Source organism: Schistocerca piceifrons, chromosome 1 (genome assembly GCF_021461385.2).
Source record: "Schistocerca piceifrons isolate TAMUIC-IGC-003096 chromosome 1, iqSchPice1.1, whole genome shotgun sequence".
Lineage (NCBI taxonomy): Eukaryota > Metazoa > Arthropoda > Insecta > Orthoptera > Acrididae > Schistocerca > Schistocerca piceifrons.
This window is the reverse complement of record NC_060138.1, coordinates 819,802,169-819,827,655: the sequence shown is the minus strand read 5'-3', so window position 1 is coordinate 819,827,655 and position 25,487 is coordinate 819,802,169. Positions and strand designations below refer to the sequence as shown.

The following is a 25,487-nucleotide window of genomic DNA, read 5'->3' as shown; positions in this document are numbered from 1 at the left end:
CTTATGTGAACCATGAAGAACTAGCACTCATGGAAGAAAGGATATTGTGGAGACATGGCTTAGCCACAGCCTGGGGGATGTTTCCAGAATGAGATTTTCACTCTGCAGCGGAGTGTGCGCTGATTAGAAACTTGGGTAGCTCAGATGGTTGAGCACTTGCCCACGAAAGGCAAAGATCCCGAGTTCGAGTCTCTGTCCGGCACACAATTTTAATCTGCCAGGAGGTTTCATATCAGCGCACACTCCGCTACACAGTGAAAATCTCATTCTGGAAACATCCTTCTGGCTGTGGCTAAGCCATGTCTCCACAATATCCTTTCTTTCAGGAGTGCTAGTTCTGCATGGTTCGCAGAAGAGCTTCTGTGAAGTTTGGAAGGTAGGAGATGAGATACTGGCAGAAGTAAGTCTGTGAGGACGGGGCGCAAGTCGTGCTCGGGTAGCTCAGATGGTAGAGCACTTGCCCGCGAAAGGCAAAGGTGCCGAGTTCGAGTCTCAGTCTGGCACACACTATTAATCTGCCAGGAAGTTTCAAGTCTGAGGTTATTGATATTTTGAAATTACCACAGTTTTCAGATAAACTAGCTGGCTCATTAACTCCTATTAACCAAGGGACACTAACAAAAGATAATAAAGTCGTATAAACCCTGAGTCAGTATTCAAATTTTTAGGAACTGGTACTGTGCATGTCATATAAATGATATCACAAAATTTAGAAAAAATTAATGCTATTTTTTTTATTGGTGGCTGTGGGACGGGGAAAGGGGGGGGGGGGCAGACAAATGTAACAACTGGAAGAAATCCAACTGCTTTTGTTACAAGGTCACAACATTTTTAAGGCAACATAAGGCTGCATCACATAACAGTTGTTTTCTATGATGTGTACATAGACATGTTACATCAGTTACCTGAATCTGACTAACCTTACAAATTATTTAGGGGCGACAACATTTCTAGCATCCACTTGATACTTTCATTGCAGATTAAATCTGCTCTTCTGCCCCCCCCCCCCCCCCCCCCCACACACACACACACACACACACACACACACACACACACACACACACACACACACACACACACACACACACACACACATAATAAAACACCTATAAAGAAATTGGCAGATTGCTTGCAGGAGAATACATTATTTTACCAATACTCCCACTAGGCGTATGCAGCGACTGGAATGATTTTATAATGAAATAAGACCTTCAAAATTCATTTAGCAATAGTATCGTGTTGTGCCAAGTAGTCTATATATTTTCCTGTGATGAATAATGTCATATGCTAAACGAGGAGGGGGAAAAAAAACTGGCCCTCAGTACTAGGACTGAGCAGAAAATCAAGCTGGTATACATTGTTTTGATATGTCATGGGAAATTTTTTTCACATAGCAGAACATAATAATTATGTGCAGATTCTTGGAAATTTTATAACCTACGTCCTATGCACAAAATATTTGAACATGGGGATTAGCTCTAATGGGTGCTTCACTCACAGTCAACAGTGAACAACAAGCTCAGACAGTAAGATGGGAAAACATTCCAGAATTTCTTTAAGACTGAATGACTACACCATAAGCAGGACTAATCTACCCATATGCAACCAAGGTAATTCATTACTTTCAAAAAGGTTTTTTTAAGAAGTTTAGCCTGCAAGTAACTCATTAGTTTCAAAGAAGACTTACTAGGACTGTTAGGCTTGAAGAACACTATTAGTTTTCAAAAAGATCGTAAGGTTTCAAAATGATTCTAGTTTTCAAGAAGATTTAAGTTTTCAAGAAGATTTTTGTTTTTAAACCTATGTCATTACGAATTTTATGTCCAATAAAGTTCTAGGTATTACGGTGAATTTTACTTCACAAGAGGATTTCATTGCCGAAGGAAAGCTTTAATTCGTAGTTACTGTTTTGTGATTCTTTCACTATGTAATTACTTCGTTTATCCACGATAAGATGACATTTCACTCTGTGGCTGTCGATAACAGCGGTAGGCGTGTCTTGGACTCGCACTCCTACTGCCGAGGACCAAGGAGCAGCGACTAGGGGACAGCGCGAAATGCTTGCAGCAGTTCTGTTACCTTTACTGCAAACTGTGAGCACACTGCACAGTAATAAGTCGCGTCTACTGACAGCTTAACTTTGGCAGAGCCCAGAGATCAATGAATATCTTTCAACTAGTACCGATTTTCACCGCTCCTGGCAGCACCAGTACAAAAGTCAAGTTATTGTGGACAGAGAACAACCTTGAATCAGTTATCTCCATACTGTGGATTGATTCATGGAGTCTATTCTTACCTCCATGGACTGATTAGCTGTATTACTAATCATCACTCCAGTTACCAGAATGTAACTCTTCACGGGAAACGTGTTATTTTAGTCAAGTGCAATGTAGACTAAAAGGAGAGGAAGAATGCCAATAAATACAACAAAAAATGGAAAATATCTGTTAAAGGCATATCTTCAAAAATGTCAAGGAGAATTACAATTTCCGTTCACACTACTTGTAGCTGTACAACACTGTCGCAAGCGAGAAAAGTTTATTATGTTTGCCTTTTTCGAGTCTCTCCATCATAAAATTCTAACTGACACAGTGATCTGGGTGTTCCAATTCATTTGGGAACAGTAAGGCAACTAGTGTTCCAGGTTCACTCGAATTACCAGCGAACAGAACTAAAATTGCCTGCAGTACGTAACTTGTACAGAGGGCCTCGGAATTGATTGTAAATTATTACAGCTCATGTTAAAATGTAAAATGCGTCCCGGTCCAAACTTATTATGTTTATATCCGTTGGTCAGAATAAATCGTGCACACTCAATAGTAAACGTGACAAAACAGATTGCGAAGGCCTGATCTGTGTTGGTGCATCTGAGCAAAAAATTAAATTAAGCATGAAAACTTTACAAACATTTTTAGGAAACAAGTCAACAAACATACGGTTACACCAAAACAGTAATTAAGTGAGATAATCACTAACCTTAATTCAGATCAGCTGATTGTTTAACTAATCCGCTCAGATCCTTTGGTGCATGCCGCACGGGTGTGGTCAGTCCTATGATTGTTAGGCGAGCTATGTTAAAAACATAAACCAAATAATTTCAATCGACAATATTGTTCCGCACTTTCACAATAATAATGCAAAAAAAAAACCCTAGGGCCATTATGTAATATGTTATTTGATTAACTAGGGATCTGTTATTTGCAGTACTTTAAAAATACCGCACAATCATCTTTACATAATCCTAATCAGCATTATTATTTTTAATACAAAATTGCCCCCGAAAGACCTGACTGTGAGGCTGCGGGCTTCGTACCAAGCGCTACAAGAATAAACTGCTACTGTGCATAAGACTATACATGTTTATTGATTACACACACCTGCAATATGTACAAAATTTTGTGATTATTTTTGACGCGCCACTAATACATCTGCACTTGACAATGCCGAATACGATCGGAACTGCAAAATCCAACAGAAATATTTTTGTCTTCCTTTTGTTATACTTCTGGTGCGAGCGCTCTATTAATTTTCTCGAAGTGACAATGAGCACTTTGCACGCCTGTCCTTTTCACTTAAAATGATTTAATCGTTTTAGTATTCTGTCGCTTTTTCAACAGTATAATAACTCATTGAAATAGTCAGTCTGATGACGTCAACTTAGTATTATTTGGTTTTATTATGCATTTATTGAGAGATAAAGATGATATTTTACATGCGGTTGATTCTCTTTTTGTACTGTGTCATCAAGGAAAAACTCGCGCTGTAGTTCAAAAATAGCGCGTAATCTTTCGGCCGGAAACTATGGTCTTATTTTGACAGCGAACAGCTGATTAACTCCGAGATGAAGTGATGGCTTTCTGTGGCGTTGATCGGAGAAAATGCTGGTCAGGAGATAACGGACTGATAGCGATTGGAGGCCAAACGCCTGCTGTTTGTGCATTTTATTCTTCTGCTTTACCAAGTTAGTGAGTGTTGTGATAAAATTGATACACGTGTACAAAATGTCTAGTCCGACGAATAAAGCATCTTCTCATGGAAGAAAGAACTTTTTTACAACAGTGCAAGTGCCTTTTCCTGATGTTATTGAAGGGAAAATTAATACTTCTAACTTCTTAGAGGCGTCGAAAGGCGTTGTCGAATTGGTTGGTAAGAATCAGGTGTTTTCGGAAACTTTTGTTGTATATAGCAAAACAATCTTGCAAAATTGTGTTCGTAATTATGTATGACTTGAATATTCAAATTATATTCAATGTTTATTGTTTCAGATAGGTTTGGAGGTATATTTGCCCCTGTTAAATATGACATGTCGGGAAATATCAAGGTAGGCGACGTTCATTCTGTGAATTTACGTTTTCATGTAAGACTCTACCTCCTTGTTATCGTAAGAGATATTAACTATAACTGATAAAATGCTCCACTAGGTTCGAATTTTTAGCAGTAATCGTGCGTATCAGTACAGTTACTGGTATTAATATGTAAGAGACTGCATTTCCCAAGAAATGTAATATAAATAGTGGAAAAAGCATAATTTCGGGCAATTGTTTGTTACAGACAGCTGTATCTAGACGATAGACCAGTTAAAAAAATTAGTAAGAAATTTGTGAGAAGTGTATGACCAGCGGACAGTCGTAGTAGTCTACATGGTCAACAAGAGTTTGTGTGTGTGTGTGTGTGTGTGTGTGTGTGTGTGTGCGCGCGAATTACACATTGTTAGTTGAGACAAATAAGGACCATAACAAATTACGCAATACATAGCACTTAAGATGTTGAAAGTATTGTTTCATGGTATATTAGAAGTGTTAATATTCTGAAACTTAAGCTCATACATTTGCCTACCAGTAGCACATGGAATATGTGATTTATTAAAGTGCTCATCATGCATTCACTTAAAACTTCCAGCTGTTATCAGTTCTGTCTTACGCAGCCAAACTTCACAGAGGCTCACTTGCATACTTTTCCCAAGAACCATCCCTTTGAGAAAGCCAATTGTATCCTTAACTCTGTCCCGTAATGATATATACTAATAGCGTTAGCGTTTTAACATGAACAAACTTTTTCTAATAAATAAAAGCTGCATAGCTGAATGGAATTTGCATCCAGTTCTTTGTCCTTAGCGTAGAGTGTGATAGTTAACTGTGTTAATTATTCTATTTTTGATTTTATTAACAATTATTATTAACCTCAAAAAAATTTAGGAAAAAAGTGATTTTTACCATAGGTTTTTCTGTTGCCGTAATAGAAATCTCATTTTGTGTATTTGATTCAATCCTTATAGGAAAGAAGTAAATTTTTAGCTCAACAGATGAAAAGATAAGCAGCTGGCTTAGTTTAAAGTTTACAGTTATTTGTCCTATAATAGAATTACACCAGCCAAAATGCAGCCCAACTGTGAATGCTGTTCTCAAACACTGGGTGAATTGATTAATGTTCATAAGCAACTGAAAATCACACTGACTACTGTCAAACTATTGGCGGCTGCTGCTGCTGCAAATTGGTGTGTTGAAAGTGCCCCCAAGAGTCAAACTATGGTACCAGCACATGTAGGTACCTCAGGTACTCTCCTGTAGTATATATCCTGTCTGCTCTGCAGAAAGGTTGTCTGTCGTACTTGGCTGTGAGTAGTGTGTAATTGGTAGATACAGGCATCCTATAGAGTAGATGGTTCCAGGGTGTTATACTGATCCTGCTAATGAACATGTTTGAGGTACTGTCTTCCACTGAAACTGAAACCAAGCTAGAAGGACTCACTTTATCTGTTTTAGGGAAACCTGTTTTGTCATGTGTTGAGAGGAGGCAAATGCAAAAGGATAGGGAGTCTATTAATTGTCAGCAGTTCAAACATATTGCAACTAATGAAACCCATTTGGGAAAGGGCAGCAAGGGAGAGGGAGGAACACCAGGTGCACTCTGTGTATACACCTGGGGGCCTCATTCAACATGTTGAAGAGGCTATACTGGCAATCATTGAGGGAACAAGGTGCAACAAACTACAGACTGTGGTGCACATTAGAACGAATGATGCCTGTTGTCTGGGCTCTGAAGTCACACTTGGGTCATTCCAGCAACTGGCAGAGAAGGCTGAGAAGACCACCCTTACACAGAGAGTTTCAATGAAGCTCACAATTTGCAGCATTTTTCCCTGAACTGATCTTGGTACTCTGGTCCTGAGTAGAGTGCAAGAACTGAGCCAGTGACTTCAAAGGTTCTGTAACAAACAAAGCTGCTTCTTCTGGACTTGTGCCATAGGGTTGAGAACTGTAGGGACCCCCTAAATGGTCATGTTTGCAGTATATATCAGAGCCTCCTACCCAAGTAGCTGACTGTGTGTGGGGTGCATGCAAGGATTTTTTTTGAGTTTAGGCAACTCTCCATCTTATCCAGATAACAATAGCTGTAGGAAACCCAGAAATATCAGTGTAAGTTCAAAAGAAATGCCCCCCCCCCTCCCCCGACAGGTGAGAGTATTATTATCCTAGTAGTTAACTGCCTAAGAATTCGCAACAAAGTGCTAGAATTTGAAGTGCTTCCGAAAATCAATGAAGCTCACATAATACTATGTACAAAAAGCTGTTTGAAACCTGAAACTGATAGCGGTGTGATTTTTGGGAAAAGTTGAAGTGTGTATCATAGGATAGGCAAATGGGAAATGGAGTTGGTGTATTTGATGGAGTGGATGAGAAACTCAGATCCAGCAAGACAGAAACTGAAGCTATATGTAGGATTGTCTGGGCAAGACCAGAGTGGGCATAAGATGGTAATTGGAATCTTCTATTGCCCACCAGATTAGTCTCCTGATGCAACTGAAAACTTTACAGAAAACCACAGTTCTCTTGTACATAAGTCTACCAGTCATGCTGTAAGCATTGGTGAAGACTTAAATGGTCCAACAATCATTTGGGGAAAATTAGTTTTGTCGGTGGTGGGCGTGATAAGACATCCTCTGAAACATTACTAAATGTCTTCTCTGAAAACTACTTAGAACAGATATTTTGGAACCCCACTCTCATGGTGGAAATACATTGGATCTAATGGCAACAGATCTGACCTCTTTGAGGATGTTCATATCGCAACTGGTATTGCTGACAATGATGCTGTTGTAGCAACAATGATTATCAAAGTACAAACGACAACTAAAACAAGCAGAAAAATATATGTTAAGTAACCTAGATAAAAATTCAGTAGTTTCATACCTTAATGAGGAACTTGAAACTTTCAGCGCAGGACAGGAGCATGTAGAGGAACTATGGCTCACATTTGAAAGAATAGTTGACCATATACTGGATAGATATGTACCCAGTGGAACAGTTCATAAAGGGAGATATCATCCGTGGTATACAGTCACTGTAAAGAAACTTCTAAAGAAAAGAGACTACTGCATAATAGGTGTAAAACAAAGCACATGGCTATGGATAGAGAGATGGTGAATGAAACACGTTTGGCTGTCGAGAGAGCAATGCATTAAGCCTTCAGTGATTACCACAGCAGAATATTGTCAAATGATCTTTCACAAAACCCAAAGAAATTCTGATTATATGTTATATGTAAAGGCTGTTAGAGGCACTGAAGTTGATATCCAGTGCCTGGCAAATGTGACAGGATCTAAACTTGAGGGCAGCAAAGCAAAAGTTAAGATTCTTAACTCTGTTTTCAAATGTCCCTTTACAAAGGAAAATCCAGGAGAATTGCTCTGATTTAATCCTTTTACCACTGAAGAGATACGTGAAAGAAGTATTAGTGTCAGTGAACAAAGCCCCAGGGCCTGATGGAATCCTTATCAGATTTTATACTGAGTCTGTGGCTGAGTTAGCCATCTTCTAAATATAATCTGTCATAGGTCCCTCGAAAGTAAAACTGTGCCCAGTAGTTGGAAGAAAGCACAGGCCACACCCATGTACAAGAATGCTAGTAGAAGTGATCCACAAAACTACTGTCCAATATCCTTGACACTGATTTGTTGAAGAATTCTAGAACACATTCTGAGCTCATACATAATGAGGTATCTCAAACAGAATGACTTTGTCCAAGCAAACCAGCATGGATTCCAGATACGTTGATCATATGAAACCCAACTAACATTTTTCTTGCATGACATACTGAAAGCATTGGATCAAGACAGTGGGTGGATGCAGTATTTCTTGACTTACAAAAAGCATTTGACTCAGTACCATACCTACACTTAATGTCAAAAATACAATCATATGGGGTAACAAGTGAAATTTGTGAGTGGACTGAGGATTTTTTGGTAGGGAGGACACAGCATGTAATCTTGAATCGAGAGTCATTTATTGTGCCCCAGGGAACTGTGTTGGAACCCTTACTGTTCATGTTGTATATTAATGACCCTGTGGTCAGCCTTTTTGAAGATGATACAGTTATCAGTACTGAAGTAATGGCTGAAAGAAGCTGCATGAATATTCAACGTGATCTTGATAAGATCTTCAAGGGGGTGCAAAGATTGGCAACTTCCATTAAATGTTTAGAAATGTAAAGTTGTGCACTTCACTTCAATTAGATTGCTTACAAATCACTTGTGTGACCCACTCTAGAATGTTGCTCAAGTGTATGGGACCCATACCCAATAGTACTAAAACGGGATATTGAACATATACAGAGAATGGCAGCACGAATGGTCACAGGTTTGTTAGATCCATGGGAGAGTGTCACAGAGATGCTGAAGAAAAAGATAGGCAGACTCTTGAAGAAAGATGTTAACTATCCTGAGAAAGTCTGCTAACAAAGTTTCAAGAACCAGCTTTAAATGATGAATCTTGGAATATACTACAACCGCCCTACCTATCACTCACATAGGGATCATCAGGACAATAAGAATAATTACAGCACACACAGAGACATTTAAAGAGTCATTCTTCCTGTGCTCCTTATGTGACTGGAACAGGAAGAAACCTTAATAAGTGGTACAATGTGACATACCCTCTGCCTTGCCCTTGACAGTGGTTTGCAGAGTATAGATGTAGATGTGGATAGTAGACCCCGAGAAATGGTTGGTGTGGCAACACTAATTTGTAGTGTAGCCTGAAGTCTAGGTTAGGTTGGAAGGTGATAATTTCCTTCTGAGTTGGCAAACAAATGTGAATGTGATAGGGATGTTGTGTTAACAGAATGATCTGCAGTATAATGTGATTTTTATGTTCATGCTATAGCAAATTCCCCCCACCCCTCCCCCCCCCCCAAAAAACACACACACACACACACACACACACACACACACACACACACACACACACACACACACACACACTGTCCAAACACCCCTAAAAGGCCCAAAATGACAGAAAATCTGCATTAGATAACGTATAAGTCTCAAAAGTATTTTGGTGTGTTATCATATAGGCCTACATGAACTATGAAAAATGCAGGGGTGGATCCACTAAATAACATTTACCTTCAACTTTTCCAAATTCCACAGTGGCTAAGAAACAGGTACAGTTCTAAAGCCTATTGCACAGTACTCTTCTTTCTGGAAGATGACCCTTGATGCTGCAGTACTTGGTGAGAGCTCTTCTCGTAAAGCAACTTGATCAGTTCTGTTTCATAATCATCATTATTGTGTGTATCAATGCTAATCACATGACCAGTGTTCAAAAGGAGGGAGATATTGGAATAGAAAGCTGTTCATGTACTTCAGGCACAATGAGATTCAGGTGTTAATATGTCCGCCAAGATGAATGGCCACTGTCAAATTGTGGCCAAGAGCTTAACTCGCTGTCCAACTGCTGCACAAAATACTCAGTTTAAATGGCTGTTTCATGAATTTTGCCACCTGGATCTCCTCACCAAGACCAGCATCTCTGGATGAAATTTCACACGTTTATCATGTACACTCTCACTTTCCTCACTGTGGTCTTCATCTTCCTCAGTTCTATCACCCACTCTCCACCCCCAACCATATCCACTATTTTGTGTGCCATGTCACGTGCCTGTTCCTTTGCTTCCTGTCACTCTTATCCACCAGCCTCTCTTCCTGTCACTACTTCACCATCTTGTTTCTCTCACTCATTCCACACAACAAGACCAGACCACTCACTCCAATCAGGCTGCAACATAGGGATGATGTAGCCATTAGGGATAATGCTGCTGGCAGCGATACACGTTTTCGTTGGTTGCAGAAAAGGACATTGTCCAAAAGCTTAGCAACATTTTCAATCTTGTTATGTGCCTGCTGATTGCTCAGTGCCTTAACTATATAGTGGCTGGTTACTCTTTCACAGTGCTGTAGTTGGAAAAAACGTTTAGGCAATACTGAACAAAAATCACTTAAGGAGGTTCCAGATGGACTCATAGTGGACTTCATTAAGCAGGTCACATTTTCAGCATGCTGTTTCTCCAGTTGATCTTCTTCTTGACCTGAGCCAAGGCTGCACATAAATTACTGGATTACATTTTCCCAGTGGTGGATCAACACTTCTTAGGAAAATTTGTTCTGCCAACAAACTGTTCCTTTTTTTAGTGTGAATGTCATTCATAGCACTAAATGTTCTTTCGCATTCAAATGTGGAAATTGGAATTGAATCAATTATTTGTCGTAATTGTTCAAGGTCTTTAGGTTTTATGTTTGTATCCACATTTCCATGAATACCAGAATGTATTTTCTAACAATATACTGAGAAGGAAAGTTGCTACTGACCATACAACGGAGATGCTGAGTCGCAGATAGGCACCACAAAAAGAATTACACAATTATAGGTTTCGCCCATTAAGGCCTTTGTCAACAATAGAGACACACACACACACACACACACACACACACACACACACAGAACTGCAGTCTCAGGCAACTGAAATGGCATGAAGTCGGAAAACCTCACATATATTAGAGATGCTCCTATCTCCACAAATTATGTCAGTACCATGTGGTTAGTGTTTTTTTTCTAAAAGTTCCTTAACTGGAAGCACAGGAGACTTTCGTTAGGGTGAGTACACAGTTCAGCTCCAAGATTAAACTGGCTTCAAACCTGTGAACAAATTTATATAGAATTCTTTTGCTCAGGTCTGTCATATCTTTGATTTTGACGCACTTTTCAATTTGCTGACATACTTTGTTCCTGTGAATACACTCGCCGAAAGATGCAATAACTCTCTAAAGAAATAGTTTTGAAAAAATTTTTATCATTTTGATGAGAGAGAGAATCAGAAACTGAACATGTGAAATTTATCTGGACTATAGATAAAGACTTCCGGGCAGATACTATATGTCACCTCCACAATCTTATCGCTGGAAAGTAAATGTTTGCAGATTATGAAAATGTGTGATAAACTGAGTTATTAGGAAACTGGTGATGTGGGGAAGAGAATTAGGAAATGAAAATGTAGCATAATTCACAGATCAAGCATTAATTTTCAGTGAGACAAAGATAAAATTTTTGTAACTATTTTTGAGTTTTGGAATAAAAGTTTCCTAAATGAATAAGAAAGTTTTGGAGATTATGTCTGATATTATCTATATCACTACCTGTATGGAACACAGTTTGGTCCCACTTGTAACAACTACACTGATGAAAAAAATATTGCAACACCAAAGAATAATTAATTTAGAGTAATTAAATTTTGGGAATACGTTCGTCTAGGTAATATATTTAAGAGGTTAACATTGCAAGACCACTGTTTAATGTACGCACAAGGTCAGCCATTGCAAATGTGAAATGCTAGAAAATTAATACCCATTGTAACCATCAGAATGTTGAATGCAAGCTTGCAGATGTGCATGGCATTGTGTTGTACAGCTGCTGGATGTTAATTTGTGGTATGGAGTTCTGTGTCTGTTGCACTTGGTCAGTCAATACAGGGACGGTTAATACTGGTTATGGATGACACTGGAGTTGTCGTCCGTTGATGTCACATACGAGCTCAACTGGAGACATGTGGTGATCGAGCAGGCCAGGGCAACATGTTGACACTCTGTAGAGCATGGTGGGTTACAACAGTGGTATGTGGGTGGGCAATATCCTGTTGGAAAACACCACCTTGAAATGTTGTTAATGAATGGCATCTCAACAGGTTGAATCACCAGACTGACTTACAAATTTGCAATCAGGGTGCATGGGATAACCGCAAGAGTGCTCCTGGTGTCATACATAATCACACTCTAGACCATAACTCCACAGGTCCAGTGTGTCTAGCATGCAAGCAAGGTTGGTTGCAGGCCCTCTGCTGGCCTCCTCCTAACCAACACATGGTCATCTCTGGCTCTGAGACAGAACCAGATTTCATTAGAAAACACAACAGACCTCTACCTTGTCCTCCAATGAGCTCTTGCTTGACACCATTGAAGTTGCAAATGGTGGTGGTTTTAGGTCAATGGAATGTGCACTACAGAGAGACTGGCTCAGAGCTGTCCTCGAAGTGACCAGTTTGTAGCAGTACGTGGTGTTACTGTAGTGCCAACTGCTGCTCAAATTGCTGCTGCAGATTCAGTAGGATGCACCAGAGCTGTACACTGAACACAAAGATCCTCTCAGTAGTGCTAATGACAGTACATTGTCATGACCACTGCTGCCAGAAGTCACGTACAGTGGCTACATTCCTGCTACTTCTTTATTCAGTATTGGTAAAGGAACATCCGGCTTCGCGTAACCTAATCACATGACATCATTAAAACTCAGTGAGGTGTTGGTAGTGGCTTCTTTGTCACCTTAGTCATTCTTGACTAAGATCAGTTCACCACATTCCATTTCAAATGTAACTAATGCTCAAGACTGTTACAGCGTGTATTTAAAGCAAACCTGATTTTCATCCTCATTGTGGCGTTGCTAGCCCAAGTCTTCTGTGACTGACCCGAAATTGGAATATACATCATCTTTCAGATGCAGAAACACATGTTCCAACTTTAGTTCATATAGCACAACTCCTTCTTGACATGATTTTTTTTCCCCTCAGAATATTTACTGTAGGTTCCAGTAGCAGTAAAACAGTCTATGTACCTGGAATGAGGCACAATTTAGCTTTTTTAGAATTCAAGTCATTTCCACCCTTGACAGCTGTTATCATTTATATTCCACTATTGGCAAATTTAGGCTATTTTAGGCATTTTCAAGTGGTAGTTGACATTCATGATGACAAAATATTAACTTGTCCAGCCACCATCGTGTGCTGGGCAACGTGCTGTTCCGAGTCACTCCTCATGTCAACTACAGGCTTCATATGATGAAATTCTTTAATGGATAAGGACTTTTAATTTCTTCTGTAGTTGATGTTGTGACCATGTATCGCCATACCCCAGATGCAAAATTGTAGTATGGCAAGGAACAAAATGAATCCAAATTAATCTTCATGCAGTTAATTCTCCTCCTATCCTCATAGTAGGGTAGGCAGAGCCTTTTTACCAACAGTAAGTAGAACCAAAAATATTTTGGATGTAGAATGCTGAATTCCATTTGTGGATAAAAGTTTGCAATTTTTTGAAACAAATGCTCCCAGTAAATCAATGTTCAAACAGATGGTCAATCTCCGGCTGCCTTTTCTTCTTTCAGTACATTTATATTGATAATTTCTTCTGATAAGCTTTTTCAGAATATAGAAGCATTTAAATAACTATCTCTGTTAACTTTTGTGCTACAAACTCCATTAATTAGATTAGTGTTCAAACTGAAACACAGTCAGTGGTAACATGCACACCAAGAATTGCAAGTGTACACACACAAATTTCACTTCGGTATTTGCTTTTAAGAGATTAAACTGAGTGCAATAAACCTTTAGCATTCACAGTTACGTTCTATTTGTCGAAGTTAAGTTAAATGCCGTTAATAGTTCAACTTTAGATCACTTACCTCAAAATTCACACAAACTGAATTCGAAACTTTTTGTGATAATTCTTGTTGCAGCCTGTCAGGTAGAAAATGATTATTAATTGAGTTTAAGTTCCTAATATTATGCTAAAAGTCTAATACGTGAATTCAGAGATAATCTTATCACTTTAGATGTGTAAAACCTTTGTGTTTATCATTCATTTAAAGCTTTCCTAGACTTAATCTGAATTCTAAGAAACTCCATTAAAGTTGGATGATAAATCATCCTTTGAATGTAAGTCCCAAAATGTTATATAGATCTGTATTAAATTATCAGTTACTTTTGAGCGATCACAATATTACATATTGTTTCTTGAACACCAACAACTGACTTTACACACATACCTGGCAAATAAAAATTTTAATGTTCCCAGCTTGGTATCAGATACAACAGTGAGTCAAAATTCATCATCTCATTTTATTAACAAGAAATTTTAATGATCAATGTATAGGTATCAACGTCGTCTTCAGGTCGGCTGTAGCCCTATGGTTCTTGTGTGTACTCTAAATAGTGCACAGTACACCAACTGCCATGTCATCAGCACAGCACCAAAACACCCTGTCTGGACTTGTTTGTACAACATGAAACAAACAACAGACGTAGGTTTTTCAACACCATTCATTTAAAATTTATAATACAAAATTATGACACATGTTTATACTTTCATTGTTCTGCTCAGCAGAACATACTAGCATTTGCCACAGTTATTTGGTATAAACAGTTTAAAAGTGGTAGAATAAATGAGAACATTGCCTAGTGTGAGTTCACTGTAATAATATGTCTCTTTATATATATATATATATATATATATATATATATATATATATATATATATATATATATATATACACACCTCTTAGTTCATCCCTATGAAATCCCCAAACCACCTTCCCTACCCTCTGGCTCCTACCCCTGTAACCGCCCCCGGTGTAAAACCTGTCCCATGCACCCTCCCACCACCACCTATTCCAGTCCTGTAACCCGGAAGGTGTACACGATCAAAGGCAGAGCCACGTGTGAAAGCACCCACGTGATTTACCAACTGACCTGCCTACACTGTGAAGCGTTCTATGTGGGAATGACCAGCAACAAACTGTCCATTCGCATGAATGGACACAGGCAGACAGTGTTTGTTGGTAATGAGGATCACCCTGTGGCTAAACATGCCTTGGTGCACGGCCAGCACATCTTGGCACAGTGTTACACTGTCCGGGTTATCTGGATACTTCCCACTAACACCAACCTGTCAGAACTCCGGAGATGGGAACTTGCCCTTCAGCATATCCTTTCTTCTCGCTATCCGCCAGGCCTCAATCTCCGCTAATTTCTAATTTCAATTTGCCGCCGCTCATACCTCACCTGTCTTTCAACTTCATCTTTGCCTCTGTACATCTGCCCCGACTGACATCTCTGCCCAAACTCTTTGCCTTTACAAATGTCTGCTTGTGTCTGTGTATGTGTGGATGGATATGTGTGTGTGTGCGAGTGTATACCTGTCCTTTTTTCCCCCTAAGGTAAGTCTTTCCGCTCCCGGGATTGGAATGACTCCTTACCCTCTCCCTTAAAACCCATATCCTTTTGTCTTTCCTTCTCCTTCCCTCTTTCCTGACGAGGCAACCATTGGTTGCGAAAGCTAGAATTTTGTGTGTATGTTTGTGTTTGTTTGTTTGTGTGTCTATCGACCTGCCAGCGCTTTTGTTTGGTAAGTTTCATCATCTTTCTTTTTAGATATATTTTTCCCACGTGGAATGTTTCCCTCTATTATATTCATATTATTAATTTGAAGCCAACAATCACGTTTGTTATTGTTATCGTTATTGTTATTGTCACTGTTACATTTCGAAGTCTTTTCTGTCGTCTTATTTCCTCCTCCTGTTTTTGCCAGCAGTTTCACTTTCTATTCACCTTCTCCCTTTTTTACCGTAATCCAGTATACAATTCTATCCCGTCGATATACACTCAATAATACGTAATAATACGTAAATCACTTCGAAACCATAACCAAAAAAATTTTTTTTTTTCCCGCTTTGCTGCTATAAAATCCACCGTTTCCAGTCCACAAACAGTTCCTTTTAGCTATTAAACAACCCTTTCGGCAGTTTTAATAACTTTTGCTTTATTTCCATTTCCGTTTTTCTCACATCACCGATCATTTTTAGCCGCTTCCCACAGGTTTTAACGTCATTATTTCTTCATCAAACAATTGTTAGCTTCATTTCCATAATCTGCCACCACCAAACCACTCCTTTTAATACATCCTCACGTAGTTTTTTCGAAATTTTCCCGAATTTCTCCACCCTTTAACGTGTTTTGGCGGCAACACAACCACCTATCCTTTATGCACATCATTATCTACCTACACAAGTTCACCACAGGATCAACATAGCCCAGCCCTAACCAACCCTTTTTCGCCTTTTTTCACACCAGATCTCCATTTGCTTTCTAATTTTACCTTTATCTCTCCCCATGTATTTTTTCATATTTATTTTCATTTTCATTTCAGCCTCGTGTTCCACTTTCCACCTTCTAGTACCATGTCACCCTCACAACACCTTCACAACGACCCCATTAAGTTTTATTTACATTCCCTCCACAAACATGCCTTCGCCCTAGCCAGATTACACTCCCATATTTTATTTTCTCAGGCTTGTCTGACATTTGGCATCACCCCCAAAGGCCTCACACTTAAAGTTCCCATCTCTGGCTGCAACCCTTCTTTCCATCAGTCCCTATACCAGTTCCAAACCAAACAGTCCATTGCCCTCACCCACCTAATCCTTCACCTACACATCCACTCAGCCAATCAACACGCCCATCAACTCCTATCCTTTATAAAAATCCTCAATCTTTCCTCTCCCACATCCACACCTGTTGTTCAGAGCATCCTCCTACAGGCCAACCGCAAATTAGAACAGCATGCCACCCTCCACCTTAAAAAACTATCCAATCTCCTGGTTTCCCACCTCCGGAAAGGCAACTCACTCACCCTTCACAACCTTTCCAGCAAACCTCAACCTCCTCTCATTGCACACAAACCCAGTCTCTCCCACTCAATCTCCCACTTCCAGCTCCACTCCCTCCAAAACCTCAAAATTCCAATCAACGCAATCTGGAACCACAACACCCCAATTCAGTAGTTAACCTTTCCCCCAAACCTCTCTCCCAATCCGAAACCTCTGTCCTATCCAAAGGCCTCACCTTCAGCCCCACTCCCAGATTTAACCAAACAGCCCTCGTCAAAGATTTACTGTCCTACACCCGTACTCTCTGCTGGAAATATCACTTTGCCACGAAGAAAAATGATCCTAATCCTACTCCTAATGATCCAACTCCCCAAGACACTATCCAAATTGAACGCTGCCTGGAACAGTTCCGTCCTCCGTCACAGCGGGACCCACCTCCTCTTCCTCAAAATCACCCTCTCCTAACCTTCCAGGAATTTCTGACTTCCAGCCTTGCCTCTCAATCCTTCTTAAAAAACCTTAATCCTACTCCCAACATCACCACTGCTGAAGCCCAGGCTATCCGTGATCTGAAGGCTGACCGATCCATCGTCATTCTTCCGGCGGACAAGGGTTCCACAACTGTGGTACTTGATCGTCGGGAGTATGTGGCTGAGGGACTGAGTCAGCTTTCAGACAACACTACTTACAAAGTTTGCCAAGGCAATCCCATTCCTGATGTCCAGGCGGAGCTTCAAGGAATCCTCAGAACCTTAGGCCCCCTACAAAACCTTTCACCCGACTCCATCAACCTCCTGACCCCACCAACACCCCGCACCCCTACCTTCTACCTTCTTCCCAAAATTCACAAACCCAATCATCCCGGCCGTCCCATTGTAGCTGGTTACCAAGACCCCACCGAACGCATCTCTGCCTACGCAGATCAACACCTTCAACCCATTACATGCAGTCTCCCATCCTTCATCAAAGACACCAACCACTTTCTCAAACGCCTGGAATCCCTACCCAGTCTGTTACCCCCGGAAACCATCCTTGTAACCATTGATGCCACTTCCTTATACACAAATATTCCGCATGTCCAGGGCCTCGCTGCGATGGAGCACTTCCTTTCACGCCGATCACCTGCCGCCCTACCTAAAACCTCTTTCCTCATTACCTTAGCCAGCTTCATCCTGACACACAACTTCTTTACTTTTGAAGGCCAGACATACCAACAATTAAAGGGAACAGCCATGGGTACCAGGATGGCCCCCTCGTATGCCAACCTATTCATGGGTCGCTTAGAGGAAGCCTTCCTGGTTACCCAGGCCTGCCAACCCGAAGTTTGGTACAGATTTATTGATGACATTTTTGTGATCTGGACTCACAGTGAAGAACAACTCCAGAATTTCCTCTCCAACCTTAACTCCTTTGGTTCCATCAGATTCACCTGGTCCTACTCCAAATCCCATGCCACTTTCCTTGACGTTGACCTCCACCTGTCCAATGGCCAGCTTCACATGTCCGTCCACATTAAACCCACCAACAAGCAACAGTACCTCCATTATGACAGCTGCCACCCATTCCACATCAAACGGTCCCTTCCCCACAGCCTTGGTCTTCGTGGCAAACGAATCTGCTCCAGTCCGGAATCCTTGAACCATTACACCAAAAACCTGAAAACAGCTTTTGCATCCCGTAACTACCCTCCCGACCTGGTACAGAAGCAAATAACCAGAGCCACATCCTCATTTCCTCAAACCCGGAACCTTCCACAGAAGAACCCCAAAAGTGCCCCACTTGTGACGGGATACTTTCCGGGACTGGATCAGATTCTGAATGTGGCTCTCCAGCAGGGATACGACTTCCTCAAATCCTGCCCTGAAATGAGATCCATCCTTCATGAAATCCTCCCCACTCCACCAAGAGTGTCTTTCCGCCGTCCACCTAACCTTCGCAACCTCTTAGTTCATCCCTATGAAATCCCCAAACCACCTTCCCTACCCTCTGGCTCCTACCCCTGTAACCGCCCCCGGTGTAAAACCTGTCCCATGCACCCTCCCACCACCACCTATTCCAGTCCTGTAACCCGGAAGGTGTACACGATCAAAGGCAGAGCCACGTGTGAAAGCACCCACGTGATTTACCAGCTGACCTGCCTACACTGTGAAGCGTTCTATGTGGGAATGACCAGCAACAAACTGTCCATTCGCATGAATGGACACAGGCAGACAGTGTTTGTTGGTAATGAGGATCACCCTGTGGCTAAACATGCCTTGGTGCACGGCCAGCACATCTTGGCACAGTGTTACACCGTCTGGGTTATCTGGATACTTCCCACTAACACCAACCTGTCAGAACTCCGGAGATGGGAACTTGCCCTTCAGCATATCCTTTCTTCTCGCTATCCGCCAGGCCTCAATCTCCGCTAATTTCTAATTTCAATTTGCCACCGCTCATACCTCACCTGTCTTTCAACTTCATCTTTGCCTCTGTACATCTGCCCCGACTGACATCTCTGCCCAAACTCTTTGCCTTTACAAATGTCTGCTTGTGTCTGTGTATGTGTGGATGGATATGTGTGTGTGTGCGAGTGTATACCTGTCCTTTTTTCCCCCTAAGGTAAGTCTTTCCGCTCCCGGGATTGGAATGACTCCTTACCCTCTCCCTTAAAACCCATATCCTTTTGTCTTTCCTTCTCCTTCCCTCTTTCCTGACGAGGCAACCATTGGTTGCGAAAGCTAGAATTTTGTGTGTATGTTTGTGTTTGTTTGTGTGTCTATCGACCTGCCAGCGCTTTTGTTTGGTAAGTTTCATCAGCACTGGCAGCTGTGAAACCAGTTTGAGGCATTTTTTGTGTCAACACAAAAGTCAATGCATAAACTAGTGCTCCTAATTTTCTAGGTCTAATATTGTTCTCCTTTGCTGGTACTATGTCAATTCCATTTTTTTCTCTCTCTTTTGCAGAAACTTACAGAGAAGTATGAAAGTAACAAAGAACGGTTCATGTACCTTAATGACATGATTCTTATAGAGAAACAAGAAAATGGCAACTATGCAACAGATGCTCTGCTTTGGCTGAGAAGGTAATACCTAATGCTACCAGCAACTTGGCAAAAGTTTATATATCATATGAGAAATGACACAATAAACTATTTTCTGCTTTTTTTTATTATTCTGTTGTTACAATTGTGTCCACTGATTACACTATTTCAGATTACACTCACTTTTTTAGTTCAAATCGTGACACTAAGCGAGTGTGGCAAGCCTGATTTAAAAAGTACGGGTCAGCAGGCACAACCATTCAAGATGCCCCTTTTGCTGCAACTATGCACATCCCCTGAAGGTCTGTAGGTTTTTAAATGTGTCACATATTGCAATACTGGATCCTCCTAAAAGTTTTAGAATCACATAGGAGAATGTGACCCTGTCAATAAGTTATTGTCACTCGAATTTTACTAACTGTACCACAGTTGCATTATACAAGTTTTAGTTTTCTGGTATACTACAAAAACAGTATCAGTGGTCTGACACAGACTTGATTTGGTATGAGGAAAAGTTAGAATGCAAAATGACAATCTTGCAAACTAAATTTAGGAGATGGGTAAGTAGTTCAGGATGACAGAACCCATTGAAACTTTTCCAGTTAATGTATTCAGGTCAATACAAAAGAGAGACCAGACAAACATGTGGTTTCTGAAAAGGGGCAGCAGCCTTTTCAGTAGTTGCAGGGGCAACAGTCTGGATGAGCGACTGATCTGGCATGGAACTTTAACCAAAACAGCCTTGCTGTGCTGGTACTATGAACGGCTGAAAGCAAGAGGAACTACAGCCGTAATTCCCGAGGGCATGCGCTTTACTGTGTGGTTAAATGATGATGGTGTCCTCTTGGGTAAAATATTCTGGAGGTAAAATAGTCCCATAGTCCCTCATTTCGATTTATGGGTGGGGACTACTCAGGAGGAGATGGTTATCAGGAGAAACAAAACTGGCATTCTACAGATTGGAGTGTGGAATGTCAGATCACTTAATTGGGCAGGTAGGTTAGAATATTTAAAAAGGGAAATGGATAGGTTAAAGTTAGATATAGTGGAAATTAGTGAAGTTCGGTGGCAGGAGGAACAACGCTTCTGGTCAGGTGAATACAGGGTTATAAATACAAAATCAAATAATGGTAATGCAGGAGTAGATTTAACAATGAATAAAAAATACTAGCGAGGATAAGCTACTACGAACAGCATACTGAACGCATTATTGTAGCCAAGACAGACACAAATCTCACATCTACCACAGTAGTACAAGTTAATATGCCAACCAACTCTGCAGATGATGAAGAGATTGAGGAAATCTATGATGCAATAAAAGAAATTATTCAGATAGTTCAGGGAGACTGAAAATTTAATAGCCATGTGGGACCGGAATTCATCTGTAGCAAAAGGAAGAGAAGGAAAAAATAGTAGGCGAATATGGACTGGGGGTGAGGAATGAAAGAGGAAACCGCCTGGTAGAATTTTGCACAGAGCATATCTTAATCACAGCTAACACTTAGTTTAGAAATCATGAAGGCTGTACACATGGAAGAGGCCTGGAGACACTGAAACGTTTCAGATAGATTATATAATGATAAGACAGAGATTTAGGAACCAGGTTTTAAATTGTAAGATATTTCCAGGGTCAGATGTGGATTCTGACGAAAATTTGTTGGTTATGAACTGTAGATTAAAACTGAAGAAACTGCAAAAATTTATGAATTTAAGGGGATAAACTGAAAGAACCAGAGGGTGTAGAGAGTTACAGAGAGAGCATTAGGGAATGGTTAACAAGAACAGGGGAAGGAAATACAGTAGAAGAAAAATGTGTAGCTTTGAGAGGTGAAATAGTGAAGACAGCAGAAGATCAAGTAGGTAAAAAGACAAGGGATAGTAGAAATCCTTGGGTAACAGAAGAAACGTTGAATTTAATTGATGAAAGGAGAAAATATAAAACTGCAGTAAATGAAGCAAGCAAAAAGGAATACAGACGTCTCAAAAATGAGAACAACAGGAAGTTCAAAATGGCTAAGCAGGGTTTGCTAGAGGACAAATGTAAGGATGTAGAGGCATGTATCACTAAGGGTAAGATAGATACTGCCTACAGGAAAATTAGAGAGACCTTTGGAGAAAAGAGAACCACCTGTATGAATATCAAGAGCTCAGATGAAGAACCAGTCTTAAGCAAAGAAGGAAAAGCAAAAAGTTGGAAGAAATATATAGAGGGTCTATACAAGGGCGATCTACTTGAGGACAATATTATGGAAATGGAAGAGGAGGTAGATGAAGATGAAATGGGAGATACGATACTGCATGAAGAATTTGACAGAGTGCTGAAAGACTGAAGTCGAAACAAGGCCCGAGGAGTAGACAACATTCCATTAGAATTACTGATAGCCTAGAGAGAGACAGCCATGACAAGACTCTTACATCTGACGAGCAAGATGTATGAGATGAAATACCCTCAGATTTCAAGAAGAATATAATAATTCCAATTCCAAAGAAAGCAGGTGTTGACAGATGTGAAAATTACCGAACTATCAATTTAATAAGTCATGGGTGCAAAATACTAACATGAATTGTTTACGAATGAATGGAAAAATCTGGTAGAAGCCGGAGAAATGCAGGAACACGCAAGGCAATACTGAGCCTATGACTCTTCTTAGAAGATAGGTTAAGGAAAGGCAAACCTATGTTACTAGCATTTGTAGACTTAGAAAAAGTTTTCGACAATGTTGATTGGAATACTCTCTTTCAAATTCTGAAGGTGGCAAGTGTAAGACACAGGGAGTGAAAGGCTGTTTACAATTTGTGCAGAAACCAGATGGCAGTTATGAGAGTCAAGAAGCATGAAAGGAATTGAAACTTGAGTTGTAGCCTATCCCCGATTTTATTCAATCTGTGTACTGTGCAAGCAGTAAAGGAAACAAAAGAAAAATTTGGAGTAGGAATGAAAGTGCATGGAGAAGAAATAAAAACTTTGAGGTTTGCTGATGAAATTGTAATTATGTCAGAGACAGCAAAGGACCTGGAAGAACAGCTGAACGGAATGGACAGTGTCTTGAAAGGAAGATTTGAGATGAAAGTTAACAAAAGCAAAATGAGGATAATGGAATGTAGTTGAATTAAATCAACTGATGCTGAGAGAATCAGATTAGGAAATGACACACATAAAGTAGTAAATGAGTTTTGCTATCTGGGGAGCAAAATAACTGATGCTGATCGAAGTAGAGAGGATATAAAATACAGACTGGCTGTGGCAAGGAAAGCACTTCTGAAGAAGAGAATTTTGTTAACCTCGACTGTAGATTTAAGTGTCAGGAAGCCTCTTCTGAAACTATTTGTACAGAGTGTAGCCATGTACGGAATTGAAACGTGGACGATAAATGGTGTAGACAAGAAGAAAATAGAAGCTTTCGAAATTTGATGCTACAGCGGAATGCTGAAGATTAGATGTGTAAGTCATGTACTAATGAGGATGTACTGAATAGAATTGGTGAGAAGAGGAATTTGTGGCACAAGTTGACTAGAAGAAGGCATCGGTTGGTAGGACACTTTCTGAGTCATCAAGGGATCACCAATTTAGTATTGGAGGGAAGCAGGGAGAGTAAAAATCATAAAGGGAGGCCAAGATGATGAATGCAGTAAGCAGATTCATAAGGATGTGGGTTGCAGTAGTTATTCAGAGATGGTGAGGCTTGCACAGGATAGAATAGCATGGGGAGCTGCATCAAACCAGTTTCTGAACTGAACTGAAGATCACAACAACAAGAAGTAAAATCCTGGTGGACAGCTGGTATTGTAGTTATACAAACATAAAAGACCGTGCAATGTTTGCAACAGAGTTGGTATATGACATGGCTTCTTTCATAAGTGACCCAGCCTGCTATGAGATATGATAAGCCTGTGAAAGGGCTGCAGTAGACAGTGCTCGGTGGGTGAACTGGGCAGGTCTTTCTTCTTGGTCTACCACAGGGATACGATCGATGTGGCAAGGAGTTCAAATTAGGGGTGGCATAGGGGTGGACCAGGATGGTGTATAGATTGGGTGGGAAACAGAACATCACTTTAGGTGGAGTGGGAAGGATCATGGATAGGGTGTTCCTCATTTCAGGACATAATGAGAGGTAATGAAAGCACTGACAAAGTATATGGTTCAATTGTTCTATTCCAGGGTGATGAGAAAAGCACTCTTTTTGTAGCTGATTCATTGGGTGATGGGAGAATATGGGGGGGGGGGGTTAATTTGGACAGAGGTGTGGATGGAGCTAAAGGAGAGGTGGACGTCAGTGTCCAGGAATGTGGCATGTTTGGTTGAGGAGGACTAGCTGAAGGTGACGGGAGAAATGATGTTGAGGTGGTGTAGGAATGAGGACTGGGTGTCTTGGCCCTGAGCCCAGCTCATGAAGATATCATCAATCAACCTCAACTAGATTAAGATTGGACATTTTGGGAGGCTAGGAAAGTTTCTTCTAGATGGCGCATAAACAGGGTGTGTGTGTGTGTGTGTGTGTGTGTGTGTGTGTGTGTAACTCAGTGTTTCTTCTTTTCAATGAATTGTCTCCTTTTATTCAAAAGTATATACAAAATACACTACTAGCTTGATGGTTGGTATATTATTCAAAAGTATTTGAACTGCAATTTTTCCAAAACTATTAGGAAATTTGAAAAGAAGGTGATCCACAACATTTTTAAAAAGTTTTAAGAAGACCAACAATGTTTTATTGCTGGGTAGTGGTCATGGGAGGGGGATGTCAGAACTGGTACAGAACCATTTGGGAAGTGATTACCAGGTAACATAATACATCTAAGCTAAGCATAGGGTCTGGCAGCATCAACAATGGTTTAGGCTCTTTGGGGAAGAATCTGGTAACAGTTAGAACCATAATCTTAATTATACAATTGAGGGTGGCTGAGAATACCTTACAGTTGAGGATAGGTCGTATCACTCTTTAAACAGTGTGGTAAGACCTGGATGAAGTGCCCTGTAGAATATATCAATGTAAAACGTAGAAAATGCTCTAATGGGAGATGAATGTTCACACATATGAGGTAATCCCCAAAGTAAGGTCTCCTATTTTTTTATTAGTACAGAGCTCTGTTTGTGTGCAGTTGGTCACACTGTTATGAAGAGTGCTTCACACGCTGTGTGTAAACATGTGCACACCATGCTAAGGTGCTCAGTCTTGATTTGGCAGCCGTTGAGAATGGAGCTCCCGTTGGATGTTACCCCCAAGTGTGAATTGTGCGCAGTTATTCGGTTTTTGAACGCAAAGGGCACTGCGCTGATTGAAATCCATCGCCAATTGACAGAAGTGTAAGGTGAGTTGTGCATGGATGTCAAAAATGTTCGTAAGTGGTGTAGAGAGTTTGCAGCTGGTCGGACCGAAATTCATGACAAACAAAGGAGTAGGAGACTGTCAGTTTCGGAGGCGACAGTGTTGAAGGTTGAGCAAAGCATGTGTGAAGATAGGCGGATCACCCTGGATGATCTCTGCACATTGGTTCCTGAGGTTTCCCGAAGCACTGCTCACAGAATTGAACTACCGGAAGGTGTGCGCAAGATGGGTTGCCATGCATGCTGACTGAGGACCACATGCAGCAACGAGTTGATGCTTCCCGCGCATTTCTTCACCGCCTTCCAGTTGAACAGGACAACTTACTGGACTCAATTGTCATACCACTTTACACCTGAGACCAAGCAACAATCATG

General features: G+C 40.7%; 1 protein-coding gene across 1 annotated transcript in view; it reads left to right on the top strand.

Moving 5' to 3' along the window:
• Positions 1-3,812: 3,812 nt before the first annotated feature.
• LOC124714323 (glycolipid transfer protein) overlaps positions 3,813-25,487 on the top strand; it is a 69,483-nt gene continuing 47,808 nt past the window's right edge. Inside the window, exons 1-3 of the mRNA XM_047243011.1 lie at positions 3,813-4,146; positions 4,266-4,321; positions 19,713-19,831. Coding sequence (XP_047098967.1) covers positions 4,002-4,146; positions 4,266-4,321; positions 19,713-19,831 — 320 coding nt within the window. The 5' untranslated portion in view covers positions 3,813-4,001. The remainder of the gene's footprint in view (positions 4,147-4,265; positions 4,322-19,712; positions 19,832-25,487) is intronic.